Source organism: Condylura cristata, unplaced genomic scaffold (assembly GCF_000260355.1).
Source record: "Condylura cristata isolate star-nosed mole 26May11 unplaced genomic scaffold, ConCri1.0 scaffold00008, whole genome shotgun sequence".
Taxonomy (NCBI): Eukaryota; Metazoa; Chordata; class Mammalia; order Eulipotyphla; family Talpidae; genus Condylura; species Condylura cristata.
The window spans coordinates 25,616,674-25,639,208 of record NW_004567109.1 but is presented as its reverse complement, the minus strand read 5'-3'; the positions used below and the strand labels follow the sequence as shown (position 1 = coordinate 25,639,208).

General features: G+C 42.2%; 1 protein-coding gene across 1 annotated transcript; it reads right to left on the bottom strand.

The window, feature by feature from the left end:
• Positions 1–3,356: 3,356 nt before the first annotated feature.
• LOC101629287 (cytochrome P450 4X1) lies at positions 3,357–22,129 on the bottom strand. The gene is made up of 12 exons (XM_004678975.2): positions 21,799–22,129; positions 15,437–15,578; positions 14,282–14,326; positions 12,556–12,683; positions 11,590–11,717; positions 11,343–11,497; positions 9,732–9,835; positions 9,015–9,205; positions 8,117–8,250; positions 6,826–6,890; positions 5,496–5,578; positions 3,357–4,417 (listed from the first exon to the last, which is right to left on the bottom strand). Exons 1-12 carry the CDS (start codon positions 21,973–21,975, stop codon positions 4,243–4,245), a joined length of 1,527 nt encoding a protein of 508 aa, XP_004679032.1. The 5' UTR covers positions 21,976–22,129; the 3' UTR covers positions 3,357–4,242.
• Between the last annotated feature and the right edge of the window lie 406 nt (positions 22,130–22,535).

The window sequence follows — 22,535 nt, the reverse complement described above, 5'->3', positions numbered from 1 at the left end:
TAATCCCCGCGGGTTTCCCATCACCAAGTCACCCGTGTGCCATCACCATAATCCCGTGCATTTCCCTCCCCCCCCACTCCCCCACCTCCCCGTTTTTGATCCCATTCCCCTCCACCCCCGCAAAATGTCTCTGGTATATGGTTGTTCATTATTTTTGTAATTTTCTCGCCTGGTCCATTATACTCCTGCTATGAGTGAAACCATCCAGTATTTTTCTTTCTCTTTCTGGCTTATCTCACTAAGCATGATCTTTTCCAGCTCCATCCAAGTTGCTGCAAAAGACATGTGTTTCTCTTTTTTGGTTGCTGAGTAATATTCCATTGTATATATGTACCACATCTTTTTTATCCAGTCATCTACTTTTGGGCATTTGGGCTGCTTCCATGTTTTTCCAATTGTAAATAAAGCAGCAATAAACATGGGGGTACAGTGTTTTTGTGTCTTTTGGGTAGATACCTAGGAGTGGGATTGCTGGGTTGTAGGGAAGCTCCATGTTTAGCAGTTTGAGGAACCTCCAAACAGTTTTAACATATGGAGGAGTTTTAAATGCTTATTACTAAGTGAAGAAGACAGTTTGAGAAGACTAAGGTCTGTATGATTCCAACTATATGACATTCTAGGAAAGGCAAACCACGGGAAAAATAAAGATGGTTGGTGGTTGTCCAGGAGGAATAAGTAGGTGGAACCAAGAGTTATTTAAGACAGTGAAACTGTCACCAGACAAGGGAGTGGGCCTGGGTCCATCCCAGCTGCTAACAACACAGACACATAAACTGGGAGCAAACCAGCTTCTGTCCACTGCTCCACCTTCTGTGAGCTGGGGGATGGCAGGGTGTGTGAGCCCTGCTCTGGAGCCCAGGAAGCATTAGCCTGTCAGATACTGTAATAATGTATACATGTCATTGTACATTTGTCAAAACCCATGGAATGGGTAACACCAAAAGTGAATCCTCATGTGGATTATGGACTGAGTTCATCGTAGTGTATCCATACTGATGCAACAATTGTAATAGGAGATGTTAATAGGAGAAGCCAGGGGAATGTTGTGAGGACATACAGGAATGTCAGTTTTTCTATAGATCCAAAACTGCTCTAAAAATTTGGTCTATTAATTTTTTTCAAGCATATGAAAAGGATGTTACAGGAAACTTGAAGCAAACATTGGAAAAGGACCATAAGGAAGAAGCAGATGTGTCCAGGTACATTTGACTATCTAAACTAACTTCTGCTCATGAGAAAGATTAATCTACTTATTAAAGAAGCCAAGACAAGCTAGGATGTTTCATAATCCAGGATGCAAGCACGATTTGGCTATCATTGGCAATGGTTCAAGAAATACATTCTCAAAGAGAAAGCACTACTGTCTTACTTAGGCTTCCAGAATCTCCAGGACTTCATTTTAAGAGCAGGGATAGCCTTGGGGGAGGGGAGAGGAGAGGGAGGGGAGAGGAGAGGATGAGAAAAACTTACAGCGGCGCTGAAAGTGTATGTTGAAATGAGCACTAGCTGAAAACCAAGTTCCCTGTAGGGGAATATTGACTTCTGTACAGCAAAGTGTCCTTGGCTACTCACTTCCCACAGGCAAACATTGTGGCACCTATGCCCAATGTTGGCAGGGCATTTGAGAGTCTAAACTCCAGAAGATTACATGCAGTTACTGCTAGTCAGTTCACACTGGCCCTATATATACATTAATGGCTAGTTTTCCATTTTGCTTTAGAAAATGATACTCCAGATTGGGATAGGCCAGATGATTCAAGAGACTTTGCATTTCACTATGCAATCATCATTCCACAGCAAGATGCAAAAATGGAGAACTGGATGTGTACTTTTTATTTCAGTGTGTAAATATTTGGTGATTTGCAATGGAAATGTCCTTGACCTATGAGTCATTCTTTGGGTTTGCTTTATGTCTTTATGTAAACTATGAACCTCAAGGTTTGCATCAAAATGGCATTGGAACATATAAAATATACAAATATAAAATTGGGGGTAAATTTACTGGTCAAATGATGCCAGGACACTTTATGACCTTTTTGTGAAACGGAGTAAATGTTGCAAATAATGTCCTATTGGAAGTTTAATTTGTAAATGTCTCTGATGGTTTGAATTATAACTCTTAAATTGGCTTTTCTATTTCACTGGCTTTTCAAGTTAGGTAAATGCAATACTGGAAGATAAATGTATTCAATGAAGTCACTTTAAAAATTGGTGCACTATCTACTAGTCATGAAAGATAAATAAAGATGCTGGTATCATAAAGAACCAAGTACTAGATAAGGGCCTGCGTCTCTATCTAGCCTCACTCGGGGTGGGGAAGTGAAGATGCCAGTCCAGGAACGCCTTTATGGCAGAGATCCCTTCGTTAGCTGTTCTCCATTCCTACAGAAATGGAAATTTTAGCTGAGCCCATGGTTGTCAGCTCAACACATTACCCAGTTTCCCTTTAGGCTAAAGGAGGGACAGGATTTGTAAGACGAGATTTTGAGCAGGTATGAGCAGAAACGAGGTGTACAGCCTCTAGCTAATATCTTCCAAAGGAAAAGTTACTGCCCTCCCATTGCCTTGGTAAAGCTTCCCACAGGCTTGAAGGTAGATGTGGTGGTAGGAAGAGCAGCTACCTGAGGCCATTACCTGAAGACCATCTGTTGAAGCTGGAGAACAAGAAGATAGGAGGATCCTGGGCGCCCAGGCTTTGGTGAGCAACCCAGCCAGCCCGCTGTGGGCCACCCATCTCCTCAGCACCTCTCATGAGGGAGACATTTTTATCTTGCTTAAGTTCTACTTGGGGTTTTTCTGTCTGTTCTGGTAGATGTTATTGATGTGACCAGAGCTTTCTTTTCACTATCATTTCAGACAGTGAAGATCAGTTTGCTTTCACTTGGCCAAGTGCCTTTGATTTCAGGGGCTATTGAAATCATTTAACTCTTTGCTGTAGTTTTGTTAACAGAAGGCTCATGTTAAATAGTGTGGCTTCCATTACTATCTTTCAGGCCTTTCCTTATATGTCAGCTTCTTGAGAAGGGCTTCCCTAAAAACCCAGTGTAAAGAAATCTCACTACTACTTAGCTCAACCAACCCATTTCCTCCAATGCACTTATGACACTTTTTTTTACCCATCTTCCACTTTGGAATATAAGCTTCATTAAGGTCATGTCTATTAATATACTGAATCCTCGGTGATTATCACAGCATCTGATAGGCACTTAAACACCAAATGAATGTGAAAACCATTAAGATATTTCCATATAGTTTGCCTGAGAGTTGTTAGCACCAGAAAAATATGTAGAATATTTTGATAATTGCTCAAAGGACTCTTATTTAACATGAAAAAACCAACACAAAAAACTACAAAGAAAAGCCATATTTTACTTCATGAAAATTTAGAAGCTTCATATGTTAACACACACCATAAATACAGCTTTCTAAAAGTAAAATAATTATAAAGGGAATTTACAACCAAGGATTTTTATCCACAATGTACTAAGAACTCACAGGAACCAAGAAAAAAGCAAATTCCATATAAAAAATAAACATAGATAATATAATAGTCCGAGTACAAGATAAAGATAAACACACTGGGCAATAAGTATTTTGTATAAAATAACTTACATGTTTAGTAATAGTGAAATAGTTAAATTGCAGAGCATCCATACTATAGAATTAATATTAGCATTAATCCCTATAACTAGGAATGAGAGGTACTTTTATTAAATGAAAAATGCAAGAACAATGTGAATGTGATCCCACCTGCAAAAATACACACACACACACTCACACAAACGTGCATAGGGAATGTATAGGAGAAGTCTGAAAGAATGCATACCAAATGATTCTGTGTTTTGGAAAAAATAGTAAGATTGGTATGAGCCACGTGAAGCAGGAATTTTACTCTTACTCTACAGGCTTTTCTAGTATTGGATATCTTTACAGCAAGCACACATACACCTGCTATACACCTGCGAGCCATTTTAAGAAACAACAGAAAATAAAGTAACCTAACAAAAATCTTGGTACATTGCATTAATAGTCTGAATCAAACAGAACAGATCTGAAAACCCTCCAAAGGCATATAGAGATAGAGCTAGGTGACACTGTCATCTGGAAATGTTTTTGGATAATGTGCAGAGACCCCCATCTTCCCACCCCTCCCGTTCCACCATATTTTCATTCTTTCCTTTTTCTTAGACCATGGCTGTGCTTTAAATTCAAAACAGATATATAGGGTATTTGTTTGGGGCCCTAGCATTTAGTGAGTTTCTTCAGGCACACGTGCAGCCCATGTTGGGGTTTGGGGACAGTCTGGGGCAAGAAGAGGAGAGGTCTGGTGGGGTCTGGAATCACCCTGAAGTGGAGCAGAATCAACGCAATGGCCACCTTCAGCTCAGCCATGGCAAGGTGCTCTCCGATGCAGTTCCTGCAAACACCAAGGAAAAGGACACACTTGAAGAAATGGGGTTTCTCCTCTCTGATAAAACATCACAGTAAAGCCAATACTAAATGCCCTACAGACTGTTGGACTTTGTGTTTACAGTGGTTCCTGCTCCATAGGGCCTGGGAGGCTGAGATCATCTCTCGTAAACAAGGGAGCGCCTAAGTTGCTCACAGAATTACTTCACTGGGATCTAATGTACAACAGTGACTGTAGTTGCTGAGACTCTATGTAAAAAAAAAATTTTCTAAGAAAGTAGAACTTAAATTTTCTAATGCACAGAAACAAGATAAATATGTGAGGTGAGGCCCCCCCCTAGTGGCGCAGCGGGTTAGGAGCAGCGCTGCAAACGCTGCAGCCGCCTCCTGGCGAGCTCCTTTCCCCCCCTTCACCCGCCCCCCCAACCACGTGGCGTGGCAGACCTCTCCAGATCCGCCGCTGCTCCCCTCAGCAGTGAACTTCCACGATCTGCCTGTTCTGCTCCCAACTCTGGCTCTGGTGAAGCCTCTCACCGCCCCCACATCTCTGACCTGTACCCCAGTTCTGTATGCATAAATAAAAAAAAATTTTTGAGGAAAAAAAGACGTGAGGTGAAAGATGCATTGATTCGATGAGGTGGGGTCCTTTCACAACTCTGACCTGTACCCCAGTTCTGTATGCATAAATAAAAAAAAATTCTGAAGGAAAAAAAGACGTGAGGTGAAAGATGCATTGATTCGATGAGGTGGGGTCCTTTCACAATACGTACTTTCTCTTACAATTTTATATGTCAAATCACCTCAAGAAGAATGAGATAAAAAATCTCTCCTGCAATGAAGGTGGACTGTGCTGAGCCTCTGACTAACAGCTCTCACCGTGGGCAACTTTCCAAGGGTTGATGCTGTAGGATTGACACAGAATGGCACTGTGATTTGTGAGACTAACTGACCCTATCAGGCGCTAAGAGGTTTCTCAAGCCCTGAGACAGGGTTCCATGGAAGAATGTATGGAACACAGGGGCTGATGGGAGCGAGCTGTTGCCAAGTGAATACCGTGCATTTTCAGTGACCCAAATTGTCTTCACCTGGGTCCAGCTGAGAAGGGTAGGAAGGAATGGGGGTGTCTTTGATCAGAATTCTTCTGAGAGAACCTCAAGGGGTCAAAGACCTGAAATGAGAGGTGACACCACCATCAGACCCAAAACACCTCGAGCAAATGTGGTGTTTACTTAGCACAGATCAACAGTACTAGACTGTGAGTCACATCCCATATGTCAGTCCAAATGTCATGGGAAACCACATTTTGAAAAGGTAATATTCATTTTAATCAGTTTATTCTATAGATATACTGTCACTGAATGAGTAGTCAATTTAAATAATCATGAAGGAAATAATTCATAATTTTTATATGGGGACTATTCAAAATCCTACACGTACTTTATATTCCCAGCATATCTCTATTCCAACGAGCTGTTTTTCAAAGGGCAACTCGAGACCCCCAGATCTTACCTGCTTTGCCATTTGACCAGTCACCCAAACTAAGGGCAAAGCAGCCATCCAGCAGCTGGAAGCACTATTTTCACCTTGGAGGTCAGACTGCATCGACTAGAAGGTGAACTGCAAGGATATTGCGATCCCCTGCTGCTGAGACTTGCCTTCCCACCTCCCTCTCCCATCCTGCTCTAGGCTCCAAGAAGCTGACCCCTATGGACTTTTTTGGGGGGGCTGGCCAATAAAAAGCACTGACTGGGATCGGTGTGGTAAAGAGAGTGTCAAGATATTTATTCCCTGGGCTCTTCCTTCCAGGCTGTGTCAGGTTGGCCGTATGCTCTCCTACAGACCACCATCCTGGCCTGGAGGTCTTTCCCAGCGGCAATCTCTGGGTTCTGTAACCCCATCTTCTGTGTCCTGTCAGTCCTAGGGGTAGTAAGAACTTCTGCAGTTATCTGCACCACCAGTTATCTGTACCTGGACCCACCCATGCCTCTGTGCATAATCCCTTTATACAATTCTCCCCAAGTGTGTCATGATTTCCTCCCAGAATCCTGACTGTTACAACCAGCCAAGGGGGAGGGGGTGTGAGTTGCTTGAATGACTAAGTTGACAGTCTATATTCATGCAGATATGCAGGGAAATACGTGGTAGGGTTTGCCAGGTAAATGGCTGGAGTCAGGCTATGACAAGTTAGAGCAGATTGCATGACATTATGCTGATCTAGTCGTTTAAAGTCAAGATAAAGTGAAAGTAGGGGAAGAGGAAAAGAATGATACTTTCGGATATTATGTTTGTTTTTGTGTAATCTGCTTTAACTGGTCAGCCACTTCCAAGCAGAGCTAACACTTCTTTTTTGCCTCTCCAGATCTGCACTCTGAATGTTTTAGAGATCTGAAACATTCACATGCAAGACCGTTATACCTTTGGGTGTTCCCAAATGGTAGGATTGTGGTGAAGACCCCAAATACTGAGAACCACAGTTATTCCTAGGAAAGGAAGGAAATAAAAGAGATTACATGAGAAAAAGCAAGTTGTGGCCTACTTTTACACTGCTCTTCAGTAAGACTTGTCTTCTAGGAGGGAAAGAGCTGCTTCTGGCAGTGTTCTATGTTCAGTGGCTGATGCCAGCAGCCTCAGCTCACAGATGAGCCATGGGTGGTCTCTCAGTTTTCAAAGCAATGATTTATTTAATACCTAATTCTATCCCAACGATCCTAATGACCCAGCAAAATAACCCATGCTCATGTTTTCTGTTCTGCCCCTGAAAATTCCTTATCTGTTAATAAATACAAAGCACACCCTTGGGACCATATGGGTTAATGCCATCGAGTGGGTCCAATGACAAGTTATTATTGCTGCGATTCTTACGTGGAGGTGGGGAATTTAGGAAAATATTCATGCTTTGGTAGTTTAAAAAAAGGCAGGGGAATTAGAATATTCAGTTACCAGAAATAATCGTGGTAAATGAACTCTGGATCCATTAACAACATCACAGGAAGTGATAGGCTGCTGGTGTTTGCTACAAGTAAGCCTGTTAGCTTGTTCCAAGGGTTAATAGAACACTCAAGCAGAGAAGGAGCTTGTCTCTTACGACCCCTTTGTCTCCTACTTGCTCTGCTAAAACAAAAAACAAAAACAAAACTGCTGTTCTGAAGGACACTGGGTGCCAGCTACCGACCTCTGTGCAAGTTTCAGCTCTGCTCACTGCATGCTGGGTTCACAGTGGGTATCTGGCTATACCAAGAATATTGGAGAATGCTTTTTAAATGGGAAAGCACCATTTACTGAGATAATGTGTTTGAAGGCTCTATACAAGCTACTAAGTGTTGCATATTTATAAGGGTGATATGCGATGAAGCCAAAGACCCCCTTTGGGTCTTCTAGAGAATGGTTGCATGTGTCTCACCTGGGTCTTAAAATCAGCCAAATAAGGATTATCTTAGAAAGAAATCCTACAGTAGAAGAAACCCTACAGTAGAAGAAGGATTCTGGAGTTATGGGTTCTGGGCATGGCTTTGCTGCAAATGGCTTTGACCTTTGGGAACTCTGAAACCCACATCGGATCTGGTCATGACTACTGAGCTCTGACTAAGTGCCCAATCCTTAAGATTGTCTTTTTATTTCTCCAGGAGTTGAGAAGCCTGCTAATCTTGGCACTGTGGTTTCCAGGAGCCCAGGTGGTAGGAAGTGGTTAGATAAAGACTGCAAATACCTGCAGGCAAGGAGTGTCCATCAGGGAAGGTCATGGGCTTGCTGAGTTCCCTGGAAATGGACGGGATTGGAGGGGCCAGTCGGAGCGACTCCTTGATGCACATTGTGGTGTAAGACATCTCACCCAGCTGTTCCCTGTGAGGACAAAGGGACAGAGAAGGGAAGTGAGATTCCAGATCTAGTCTGTAATTGTTGATATACATTCCTCATTTGATGTTTGTTCTCAGGAAATATCAGCATCAGGTTAAGCTTCTTGCCAACCAGTTTAGGTCTGAGAATGCTATAAGTGGGATCCATCTGCCTCAGAATCCACCGAGGTCCCATAGGAAAAAGGCCCAAAGAACTGTAAATATCTTCATGACACCATGGGATGTTCAAATCCTGTACCTTGTTTTCCGGCCTCAGTACTAATAATATCCTCAGCCCATATTCATCAAGCTCAGTCAAGCGTGTATCATCTAGTACTATGTCCAAAGCCCAAAGCTAACTCCAAGCAGTGAAACTTGTGACAAAGGGACAGGAGAGGATGTCTCCAGTGAGGTCTAAATAACGCAGAGGCTCAAACAGCCTCTCGGAAAAGGAACCCCCTTTGAGCCCTATCACTTAAGCTCTAAATGCAAATCCAGGATCAAATTTCATCTCCAGTGCCCCACAGCCTGGGTAAAAGAAAGAACTAGGCCACTTTGCAAGCCACTCGTTAGAAAAACAGTGAAGCAGATGGGAGAGTAGACTTCTTTTGCCAAAGATAGATAATTTTAGGCCCTGAAGAAAAACATCAGAATAGTAGCCTACCTCAGCTTCCACATATACACATCTGTGGTCACCAATGTACCAGGGAATAAGAGAGCAAATTACCCAAAGAAGAACGAGGGGGAAATGTTTTGGGATTCAGCGCGTACCAGGTGATGGAAGCCCCGTCCCCCAGGACGCCTCTGATCTCCTCCCGGCATCTCTCCTGGTGCTCGGGGTTCATAGCCAGATGGTAGAGCAGGTAGGAGATGGCCCTGGCCGAACTGTCGTGGCCAGCTAACACAAATGTGTTCACTTCGGACTGCAGGTCAGAATCCGAGAAGCTGTCGCCATATTCAGCCTAGAAAGTATAGCAGAGACATTTGTATGCAACATCAGTTTGTAGCTGATTGGAACCCCAATCAAATAACAACATTAGGGTAGAATTAGAGTTTCACAGGAGAATTCCAATTTTAATGCAGTTCAAAGAATACATAGATGAACCGCACTTGCTCAAAAAAAGGTTAGATAAGGAAACAGGCCTTTCAAGAATCCTTGCAAACATCCTACAAGATTTTCTAGCACCTCTTCCTCAGCATTTCCCCAACTTACTAAATGACCCATTTTCTTGTGTTGCCATGAACCCAGTAAATGGGTTATCTTTGTGATAATCGCCAAGTCCTGTTAAATCAGTGGAAAATTAGTCTTACAGATCCCCTTTAATGAGAATTGCAGAATTCCATCTTTACTTCAAACTGCATGGAGGCATCCCATCAGTTCAACACTGATAAATTTAGCTGACTTATTTTCTTTTGCTTCCCCTTCTCCACACTCGTCCATATAGTTAACTATATAAATGAGCAGGTTCAGAAATTTGAGACATCTACCTGGGCAGAAAGGAGAATATCCAGAAAATCCTGGTAATTCCTCTTCTGAGTGTTATCCTGCTCCTCATTCTCGAGGGACTTCTTTCTATCCTGAATTATTTTTTCTGAGGTGGAATAATAATTCCCCATTACAAAGCAATAGCAAAGTAAAACAAAATAAGACAAATTACAGAACAAGCCATAGCCTACAAATAACATCAAATTTTGCCCAATTTCCTGAGGTCAGAGTGGGTACGTTCTATCAAGCAGATTTAATTTTTGGTCCTCTCTGGTGGAGCAAGGGGTTAAAGTGCAGTACTTTGAAGCTTTCTGCAGCCACTGCAGCATGGGTTCTATCCCAGCCAGGGAGCTGACGCACATGGAGCAGCAGACCTCTCCTTTCTCACCCGCTGCTCCCCTCAGCAGTGTGTTTCATTAGATCTGCCTGTTCTGCTCCCCACTCTGTCTCTGGTGAATCCTCTCACCCCACTGCACCTCTGGCCTGCACCACAGTTCTTGTATGCATAAATAAATAAATCTTAAAAAAATTTAATTTTTGCAGCAGTTTATTTTCCTATCAGATGCTCAGCTTTGCTCAAAACTCCAAAGACAAACACAAAAGACCAAAACACACTTGATAACTAGAGAGGCAATGTAACTGGGATGCCTTCAGGTGTGGGTGCATCACCAACGTTCACAGGTGTTGCTCTGCATGTGAGTGTGTGTAGGCTGATGTCTTGTTAGTTTCCTGGGGGCAGACTTGGGCTTCTGCAGGGCAGGCACTGTCCTAAGCCCTTTACATATAGTAACGTATGTAATTATCACCGAAACCTTATGAGATAGGTTTTTTACCCCCATTTTACAGATGACATTGACACAAAGCAGCAAGTAACTTGCCCAAAGTCACACTGCTAAGAAGTAGTGGTGCTGAGGAAGGATTAATTAACTGCTTGATAAGTATTCTCTGATAGGGTATTCAAGACAAGTAACGTTGAATTGCTTAAAAACTTAGCCTATCTCAAGTAATATGTTTATATTTTGCTAGAGCTATTTTTGAAATCAGTTTGTTTTCATTTATTTGGTTGTTGTTGCAGTAAGAACACTTTCCCTAGGCTCTACCCCCTTAGTAAAGTTTTATGTGAGCAGGACAACAATGTTACTGTAGGTACCATTCTAGATAGCAGGTCTCTAGCATTTACTCTTCTTACCTAACTGAAACTTTACACTTGTTAAACAACTCCCCCTTTCCCTTTTCCATGTCCACATTTACTCTGTTTCCCTATTCACACCAATGTCACAGAAATGTTTGGCTTGCTATCCTTTCTTGAGTTACAGCTCAAAAGTCATATTCCACATATGTTTTGAAATCTGCAATGTCCACTCTGTTATATTTGTACAAGTAATAACTGTGCATGATAAAAACATGAAAATAACAGAAACCCCTTGACATGATTACTACTGTGGACAAAGCAAATGCTTCTAGAGGTCTTGCATTTCATTTCAGCAGTGCCCATATCAAAGCTACATGAAAGAACAAGCAATCTTTCCCTTTCCGCACAGAGGGATGTTCCTCTAGAAGACACAGAACAGTGCTGAGTACATAAAGTTGGGCAACTCAAACCCAAGAAATACCTGTGCACTCATGCAACATGTTGCTTATCTCCTGTAAGCGGTGGCCCTCAGGGCTGAATTTGAAAATTATGTCTTGGTGATGGAAGAAATTATGCATGTCATAAAAGATGATTTTGCTGGCTTCAACCATGGCGTTTACATACAGATCTTGGGTGCTATAAGAGAAAGTGGGGGTGCTATGTTAATAAATGACTTAATGGTGACTCAATGGTGAGTAGTGACTTCTTTTGGCCCTCCTGTCACTGACCTATTTATCTGGCAGTCGGTCTCCCAGCTGAAAGCACACTTCATGAGTATGTCCAGGGTCATCAAGCTGATGTGCTCAGAGACCTCCAAAGCCGTGTCCTGAGTGCTGCAAATCCTCTCCCACTTCTCCTGCACAAAGAAGCAAGAGCAACAACATTATCATCACCACATTGGAGGTTCCTCCCCAACTCTGCCTTCAGAATATAGAAGACACACTCCTGATACAGCCTTGAGAAAATGTGGACTGTATCATGTGATGTTGAGACTAACCAGACTGTATCCATGACTGAACAGTTACCGCCTCCATATCACTTCAGAACTCTCATCTTGAGGCCACCTAAGCCAACACCTTGTCAATTCCCTTGCTCATGAAACTGCTACACATTCCAAGCTGGAGTGCTTTGCCTTTGCCTCTTTTTCTAGTCTCTCTTGCCCTCAGCACTGGAGGCTGGCTTCAGATCACACTCAGGAAGCATGGGATTGTGCTTCCACAGTAGCCATTAAGCAAATCCACTCCAACGTCCAAACCCTGTTTGTTCATGCTGACTCACTGTACATAGAATCACTCACTCATATCATCCACAGATTCACATCCAGCTCGTATTTTATGGCAAATCTGAGTTTTCTCTGGATCAGAAGCTATTTTAGTTGCTCCTTGTTTCCATACACATCACTTCCCACTTACATCTTGAGTCTTACTGCCTGGTGCCTGGCTTACTGCTGTAGGATCTCAAAATATATATAAGATAGAGAGTCAGATCCTCATCTGTTTATTTTTTTAATCACCCAGAGAGCCATAGCAAAGGTTTACATAGATACCTATTGCTCAGTTGGTACCTGTACACTGGCTAATTTCTAGAACTCATCCACCTTTGACTTTTTTCACTACCTACTAAACATATGTCTAATATATTCTCGGTTGGAAGCATTTTGCAAAACACCAAAGCACTTTTATGCCTTCGCTTACCAGCATCGTGTTCACAGAATGGGCCATCACCTCTACATAGGACTTCAAGAGGTTAAAACTGAATCCAGGAGTTAGTAAATGACGGCGCTGGAACCACCTTGGGCCATCTAGATTCACCAGCCCTTTTCCTTGAGAAATAAAAGGAAGAAAATCTCATGACATTTTATTCAATGACACGAGGACAGAGACAACAGACATAACACACAGGGAGTCACAGCACAGTGGTGCCAGGCTAATGCTCACAGGTTTACATTTGGGCTGGGTGTATTTAGCATTCTGAGGAAGCTCAAGATTGAGCTTTATAGCTCACTAAGAGTCTAATCCCGACGTCATCAGTTACTACTTGGGTAGTAACTGAGCAAGTCACTTAACCTTCCTGAGGTTTGGTTTACTCAGTGATAAAGGGTGATAATAAAATCCTTCACTTCACTTTATTGCTGTGCAGATTACATGAAGGTATAGACACAATGAGTTTGGTCTCTAGTTCACAGTAGAAACACAACAAACGTTCATCCCCTCTCCACTCCCAAAGCCTCTGTAAGCAAAGCATCAACACAAAATTCACAAAGAACTAGACAAGAGTTCCCACTGTGTTCCCTGACAGCCCATTCTCAATTCCTAGCTCCACAGCTGTTACTGATGCAAAATGGGAGCACTCACCAAGGTTATTGCCTGTTACCAGGGAGGTCATAAAGATCAGCTCTTAAAGGATCTTACACTTATTAACATGCAATAACCTCATCCCCTGAGAGCCTACAGCCAGCTGGGCCTGTGATGCTGGGCATAGGCCTAGTGCTGGCCATTAGGCCACCGAGAGATGTTACTCTGAGCTTCATTTTCTTTTTTTTTTGAAAGAGTCATTCATTTATGCATACAAGAACTGAGGTACAGGCCAGAGGTGCAGGGGTTGAAAGGATTCACCAGAGACAGAGTGGGGCACAGAACAGGCAGATCTACTGAAATACACTGCTGAGGAGAGCAGCGGGCAAGTCAGGGGACAGAACTCTTGAACTTGTGCTGCAGTACCTGCAGTTAGTCCCACAGTGCTTTGCTTTAACCCCTGGTGCCACCAGGGAGGCCCTGAGCCTCTTTTTCAAAGATGAAGGAACGTAGGCTTAAAGAAGCTAGATGACTTTCCCAGGAGCACACCTGACTAGTTAGTGGGACTGAAGGGGAGGAGTGAAATGAATGTAGGTAGCTCTGAATCCAAAACCTATAGCCTTTCATTTAATTCCTACCTTGTCTAGCATAGACATCTGTTGTATAACTGAAAGTCTTAATTTATCTGCTCAGAGAATAATACTAAATTGGGCCATGGAGCACAATTTTTTTTTCTTAGTTATTTTTTTTTTTTTTTTTTCCAAAGTTTTTTTTTTCCTTCTTTTTTTCCTTTTTTTTGGAGCACAATTTTACATAGAGGAGCTCCAAAAAGAAAAGGAAAGACAAAAGAAAATGAGAGAAAAGACACAATAAAAAATGCAGATGATAACACTACAGTTTTAAAGACAGAGATGTGGCCCTGAGAACAAGACTTTGGGGAAAGAAATGGATAAGGAAGGCTCCTGGTAAACTGAGCTATGTTGACCTAAGTGCTTGCTCTGGATCTTTCCCTGAAATAAACTGTAGCTACCATATTCTACCACTCAGTAGTTTTGAGTTCAGATTTGAGATTTTCTGGAACGGTTTTGTATGCAGCGGGCCCCTCCTCTCACTTACACATACGTACCCACACAAGGCATCAAGAACGAGTACAGGTGAGTGGGCTTGGGATCTGCAGAGCCAAACAGGAAACAAAAAACAGTGTCAGGGAGAATTACCAAAGTCAGTGAAGGTTCTCTCCATTTCCTGCACTAACTACGAATGGCAAGCAAAAGGAAGCCCAAGGCTCCTTGCAGTCCTTGGCAAGCCACAGGGAAACCACAGGTGTTGGCTTGGGAGCCAGAGATCAGCCGTGAGGTTCACTGGCACATACCCAGGTTCTTTCCTTGTGTATACTTTTTCTAACAGAAACAGAGATGGCCTGGGGATAACAAAGTTCCCCAAATAGGAGTTGCGATAAGTCACATCCTTTCATCTTGCTGGAAATGAACTCCCGGAGAAGGGGCCACCAGACACCAAAGTGAAGTACAAATCAGCAGAGGCAGAGGGGTGCTCACCAACCTAATGGGGTCTCTTACAGCTTTGTTCTTGGAGGTGAGCATGGCAAGGGTCAGGAGTGGGCTGGGTGGGGTAGGGGATGGGAAACAGGGAAACTTTCAAGGAAAGGCTGTTTTATTAAGAGTCATGAGACCATGGCACAGGGAAGAAAGGAAGCTTGGACTATCAGACTCAATTTACAAAGCTGTGGAGTAAAAACTCGCCATTTTCATTTTGTGTTATGAAGTAATTCAGCACAGAAACCTTGAAAAGAGTGGACAGGGGAGTTATGTGACTTGAGCCCCAAAAGGGAACACAACTGTTAAATATGCAGAAAACAAACACATGCAGAAAACCACAACTAGGAGGTCAGATGCCAAGTTAGTGGTCTAGCAGTCGGGTTATATTGAACCAACAGAGACAGAGCTGTTTCTGAACTTCCCTGAAGATTTATGCTCAGGAAGAGAACTGGAGGTGGGAACTGGAGCTGCCACTGAAGTTTCAAAGCCAAGAAGAGGTAGGAGAAGCCTCTGGTAACCTGAGGTGTCAATGCACTGACCTGAAAGAGCCCAGGGGAGGCTGACCCAGACAAGAGGCTGGGCCCATGAGGGAGTCCCATCAGGCTTGAGAGGGCCTATTGCACATTTTCTCCAGTGTGGGTACTAATCTGCTTCAGAATTCCTGCTTTGGGTTTGTTCACATCACCCTATGGGAGCAGGCTCCTGAGACTGACCCCTTTTCTTACCTGTTCTGCTCAGAAAAATCTTTGCATAGTTCGGGTCATAGATGTAGAAAAATGCCTGGAAGGGCCCAATCCAGCAAGGAAAGGCACAAGGGTAGTTTGCAACAAACTCCTCGAGCTTCTTCATTTTACCGTCCTGAAGTAACTGCAGTGGAGAAAGTGTGGTATTCATATAAAGATCACCATGCAGATCAATGGGGTATATTCCAGAAATAAACAAACCTTCATGTTTATCATCAACAGAGTTTTGGCAAAGGTGTTATGAGATTACATGCGGAGTTCCTAAAATCCTTGCCACCTTGTAATTTTCCTAAGTGAAAGAGCACTAATAACATCTCTTGGTAGGAATGTAGGTTGGTATAACCATGATGAAAAACAGTATGGACATGTCTCAAAAATTAAGACTATACCTTCTAGATGATTCAGCTACTACAGTTCTGGATATTTATCCAAAGAATATGAAAATACTAATTTAAAAAGAAAGAAATATGCATTCTTATATTCATCTCACCATTATTTATACTAGTCAAGACAGGGCACCACCTAAGTGTTGAAGAACCAGTTGTGTGTGTGTTGTGTGTATATATAAATATATATATGTATGTATATATATATACTCAATCAAAAAAATGATGAAATCTAGCCATTTATGATAATACAGATGAACTTTGAAGGTTTTACACTAAGTTAAATAAAGTCAATTGAATAATGATAAATATGATTTTACTCACATGTGGGATATTAAAAAAATGAACAAAGCAAAACAAACTTACAGCCACAGAAAACAGACTTGTGGTTACAAGTAGGGGAAGAGATAGGGGGGCAGGGAAAATGGGCCAGAGGGAGCCAAATGCTTGGCGACTTTGATGGTAAACACACTGTAGTGTGTACAGACATCACATTTTAATGTGATATACTTGAAAAAAAGAAAAACAAGTGTTGGTAAGAAAGTGGAGAAATTGGAAATTTCATACACTACCGGTGAGGATGTCAAACAATCTGGAGAACTTTTAGAGAACTTTTAGTTCTCCAAAAAGTTAAAACACAGTGTTTCCCTTTAACCCAGTGATTCCACTCCAGGTGAAATTCTCCCAAGAGAATGCTTACAAATGTTCAAATAGCCAAAAGTTGGAAAAAACTCAACTGTCTATCAACTGATGAATGGATAAACAAAATCTGGTATATCCATACAATTGAATGTTATTCAGCAATTAAAAAGAATGAAGTACTGATATACGCTATATATATGGGTGGTCCTTTAAAACATTTTGCTAAATGAAAGAAGCTAGACACGGAAGTCCTGTGTTGTCTAATTTAGTTTATATGATATATCCAGAATATGGAAACAGAAGATTAATCATAGCCTGGGAGGGAACTGGGGGGAAGGGGAAGGAGGTGGAACACTTAGGGAATGACAGGTTTTTTTTTTTTTTTTTTGATTTTGGTATTGTGGTTATTTTGGATATGATAAAATATTTTAAAATTGATTACGGTTATGGTTGTACAACTGTGTGCACAAAAAACTAACACACTTCAAATGGGCGAATTGTGTGCCCTTTTAGATGCACTAATGTCAAACAAAAGAGAGTTTAAGGCAAGAAGTCTCACTAGATAAAAAAGGGGCATTTTATTAATGAAAAGGATGTCTACAGGAAAACACAATAATTCAAAATCTATATGCACACTATGCTTGAAAATTGATAAAGCAAAAATAAATATTAGAACTATGACTAGAATTGAAGAAATTCATAATGAGAGTGGAAGATTTTAACACAGTGCTACTCGAAGTCTGAACATGTACATCAACCCATCCTTGATGAGATAATTATAGAAAATGTGCTTAAGTATTTAGAAAATTCTATAATAACTTGACATTGCTGCAGTTTCTTTGTGTGTGTATGTGTGTGTGTGTTTTAAGTCAAAGTAAACATCTAAAATAGACCTGGGGGAAAACTGGTACTTTAGCACAGATTCTGAGAAGCACTGCTTTAACATATCAGTCTCAAGAGTTGGCAGGCAGAACTGAGTCTTTCCCAACTTTCAGTTTACCCAACTTCTGACTTGCCCTCCTCAGTTATAATTTCTGGAAGGTATAGAGATGAAAATCAAACTCAAATAATAAAGTAAACAGAAGTGGAGGAATGAGAAACTGAGGGAAAGGGAATCAGATTAGATTTTTTAAAATTAAAAAAACAGAAAGCAGTAACTTAAATAAGAATTTGAAGGTTAAAGGAAGAGCTGGTTAAACCTCAGGTCTCTTCCTGTTCTCTTTAAGTCCCACAAAAGATTAAAGGTTTTATTTTCTAGGGAAATCAAACTACAGAGGCTTTGAGACTTGAAGAAATCAGGCATTGTGGGGAGCAGGAATGAGACACCCAATTGAAAATAGGATTTAGTGAAAGATTATCTAACAAATGATTACATCCCTCCCTTTCTCTGCTTCCCTGAGTGCCAGCAGCCAGGGCAGGCTCTTCAGTAGAAGAAAGACCTGAAAAAGGAAACACAGCTTGATCTTCCAACAAATTTGCTCTTGGGGAGAGTACACAAGACCTCCAAACATTTGGAGTGCCTCACCCTAGCAGATAAAATGGTAGCCAAACACCACCAAACATTTGCAGACAGCCTTCAACACAAACAGCAGAGCCAAACACACTATGGTACCCAGTTTCTACAACCACCTCCAATAACCCCCACTTCCTTAACTAGTCTCCTCCACACTGGGTAAGGACTTTCCAGGATTTATACAGCAGATGTGACCATGTAAAAGTCCCAAGATTAGGTTATAAAAGATTGCAATTTTCACCTTAGATTCAACTCTGATGCCAGTTGCCACATGGAAAGTAAGGTGACTGACTCTTCCTTTGGCTTACCTGGGATGAAAGGGTTCTAGGATATGGCAAGACGTTCAGAAACAAAACCAGAAAACAACCATGCAACTTGGGGTGAGCAGTCACCTAGTTATGAGCAGCCCTAAGGAATAGTCCATGCGGGAAGAACAGAACATCAGCCAATAAGGATTGAGAAGCTGAGGCATGTCAACAACCATGTAAGTGAGCTTGAAGGTGGATTCCCTCGCCCCAGTGGACTCTTCAGGTGACTGTCACCCCAGATAACCTCATGCAACCTGTGCAAGACCCTGAGTCAGAATCACTCTGATTAATTAACACCACTTCCAAATTCTTGACCCTCACAGACTGTGTGAGATAATAAGTGTTGTTTTAAGTTGCTGGGATAAGTTATTTATTTTAAAAGATTTATTTATGCATACAAGAGCTGAGATATAGGCCAGAGATGCAGGGGGTGACAAGATTCACCAAAGACAGAGTGGGGAGGAGAGCGGGCAGATCTACTGAAATACACTGCTGAGGGGAGCAGCAGATAAAATAGAAGAGATCTGCTGTGCCAGGTGGGTCAGCTCCTGGCAAGGGATGGAACTTGTGCTGCAGTGGCTGTAGACAGCCTCATTGTGCTGAGACTCAACTAACCCCTTGCACCACCAAGGTGGACCACTGGGGTAATTTATTAGTTAGAAATACAGAGCTAAAACACAAAAAGAAAAAATAGGCGATTAATACTTTAGAAATATTATGGCATTTCATGAAACAAGATAAAATTTTTATCATAAGGAGAAATGCACTAAAATGACCTCAATTTGTTAATGCCTGTCTGTATTTATACACTTTGAGAGCGTTTTCCCATACTGACCTTGGATTTGACCATGTATCTTATTTTTGGTCAGTGCAAATATGACTCAGACTTAAAAAGGAAATACTTGCACATTAAGGTTATAAACCTCTTGCTATTCTTGGAATCCTGAATCCCAAGGTCAGCTATCTGAAAGATAATGAACCAAATGGAGATATACCAAGGCATCTAATGTGACAGTCTTTACCTGACCTAAAAGCTGACAGCAGACACATGGATGAGCCAAGCTGAAATCAATGAACCCGGGCTCACAAGAGCAAAACCTCATAGTCTAGTCCAGCTCAAATGCTGACCAACAGAATCACGACAGATATAGGTGATAGTCAGCTTACATCACTAACTTTTAGGGTACTTTTAGCACATTGCAAGGTAGTATATAATTGATGCAAGAAAGAGAAGAGCTCTTGGAAATTCAAGGTATGGTAGCTGGTAGCTGATTAGATCAAGAAGCAAAGATTTCGTAAAAAGAGATATATGTGCTCCCTTATTCAATGCAGCATTATTGACAATAGGTAAGGAGTGGAAACAACCTAAGTACTTGCAGACAGAAGACGGGGTAAAGAAAATATGGTACATACACATAATAAAATACTATACAACTGTATACAAGAAGAGATAAAACCCTGCCATTTGCAACAACATGGATGAAACTAGAGGGTATTAGGCTTCGTGAAATAAGTCAGAGAAAAACAAAACATCATGTGATTTCACTCTGAAGTGGTAGGTAAAAAAAGCAAACAAACAAACAAACAAAAACTTAGAAAAGGACAAAATAATGCTACCAGAAGGGAAAGGGAGAGGGCAGATGGTAAATCAGGTCGCTGGCATGGGGATGAGGAAACTAGACTTATGACCACAAACAATGTAAGTACAGGTATTGATTTATGAGGATGTCCATCTGAACTCGAGACACTGTTATAAACCAATGTTACTTCAATAAGAAAACAAAGGAATGCAATGTGTAATATTATTACACAAGTGAGCATTTTTTTTTAGGAAATAATTCTATGTTTTTGAAGATATTTGCAGAAATCCTTCAAATGGATAAATTTACATGATATTACTTATAGTAATACTTATAGTATTCATTCATTCATTCATTCATTCTTAGTGAGCACCCACAATGCCAGCAAATATACTACATCTTGTGAAAATAATGAAGAACAAAATAAATACAACACATTCATTTGTGAAGAATACAGGTTAGTAAGGAAAAAAATTTTTTTTTTTATTTTTGATATCTAACCACACAGATGGTTAGATATAAACTGAAAGTAGCATGAAAATAAGAGCTACAAGAGTGTGCTGGTGGGGATTTACACTAAAGTATACTAAGGTGAATGCTGCTGAGTTATTTATATATATATATTCTTTAAAAAAATAATACAATAGTTTATTTTTACATCATTTTGTGCATTTTTTTCCATCTCAGTTGTAATCCCCATGGGCTTCCCATCACCAAATCACCCATGTGCCATCACCATAGTCCAGCGCACTTCCCTCCCCCACTGTTTTTGATCCTATTCCCCACTCCACCTCATAAAATGTCTCTGGTATATGGCTGTTCATTATTATTATTATTTTCTCGCCTGGTCCATTATACTCTGCTATGAGCGAAACCATCAGGTATTTTCCCTTTTCTTTCTGGCTTATCTCACTAAGCATGATCTTTTCAAGCTCCATCCATGTTGCTGCAAAAGATATGTGGTTTTTTTTTTTTTGGTTGCTGAGTAATATTCCATTGTATATATGTACCACATCTTTTTAATCCAGTCATCTACTTTTGGGCATTTGGGCTGCTTCCATGTCTTTCCAATTGTATATAGGCAGCAATAAACATGGGGGTGACAAGCGAGGATTTAAATAGATGACAGAGCTGAAAGTGGCTGCCTAAGGGACAGGCCTGGCATGGGGACACCAAGGGACCCCCATCAGCTCGCCTGGCAACAACCTGGATACCCAGGCCCAGCCCTTAAGATTCTGTTCTGTCCTTCCCACTTTCCCTCCTTCCTGGGCAGCGACTGTTCTTCCCCCCCAAGAGCCCCTTGTCCCCGGCCCCCATCAAAGCACAATCACCCACTATCTTCATGTCCTCTCTAAGTTGCACCTGGTGTGGCCCCTAAGCACAGTTGCCAGTCTTCCTTTTGTAGTCCCAGCACCCACACCCCAACCCCCCCACCCCCCAGAGTTGGTACGATGAATCAAACCAGGAAGGGGAGTGGGTGGCTAGGTGGGGGTGCATTTAGAGGCCAGGAGAAACCAAAGGGTAATAAACGTCTCCCCATGTCAACAAAATCTTAGGAAAGTTAATTCTCTGTGTTCAATTTTAATATTTCCCGCAATGAATAACATGTCTACAGGACAACAATTCTCTTTTTTGATACACGTGGAAGCTTTTTAAAGATGCAGTCCCTGAATGCAGGAGATTGGTGGAGCAGAACTTTGAGGCAGTTAACCACCCTTTGTTTTCCAGATTCAGTCTGTTTAGATAGCCCCCTTCCCAACCCCGAAGATTCCCCTCCAGGGTTTCCAGGGCACCCCCCTTTCTCCCTAGGCTAGTGAGACAGCAAGTCTGACGTTAGGGAAAGAAGCTGCGGCAGCCGAGGTTTGATCTGGGAGGGGTGGAAAGGACGCCTCCTCGGGCCCTCCCGCCCGTCTACCTTCTGGTGGCCATAGAACCAGTGGGTGGGGGGCGCAGGGAAGGGTCTCAGGTCTCTCAGCAGCCGCTGCCTCCGCAGGTAGAGCTTGATCGCCTGCAGAAGCGCCAGGGCCAGGCAGAACACGAACGCCAGGTAAAAGGGCCGCGCCCAGCGCGTCTCGAGCCAGGAGGACTCCATCGCTCGGGTGCGCGGATCGCGGGCAGTCGACCGATGGGGGTGCGGGTGAGCGTCCTGAATCCACCACCCCCCAGCCCAGGGAGGACCCACCGTGCCCCTCGGCCTCCAGGAAGTTCCCTACTTCCCCGGGAAGGAGGAAGAGCGGTGGGAGGGGCAGCCAGTGCTGGCTGGCGGAGTTCCCGGATTTCTAAGAACGTTATCAGTTGAGGCAAACCTTCATTCAGGACCACTTTTTATGCACCCCGGAGTATTAGTTATGCTTTCGTTGTGACTTTTTGCAACCCCAGAGAGGTTTGAATTAGGTTTTGAAATAGTGCCAAGGCTGAGGTCATTGTTTTTCTTCTTTGCCACAAATAAATTAGTAACAACTATGCAAAACCACCTTTTCCACTCTAAAATTTCATCAAAAGGCACAGGGACCTGGGGGATGGTTGTGGGTGGGTATGTCCATTGCGTATATCATGGTGTAGCAGGTCCAACGGTTTGATGGTTCCCAATGTGTTTTCTGGCATTTACCAAGTGGCCAATACGTTCTATTTCAAGACACCAATAGAAGACTC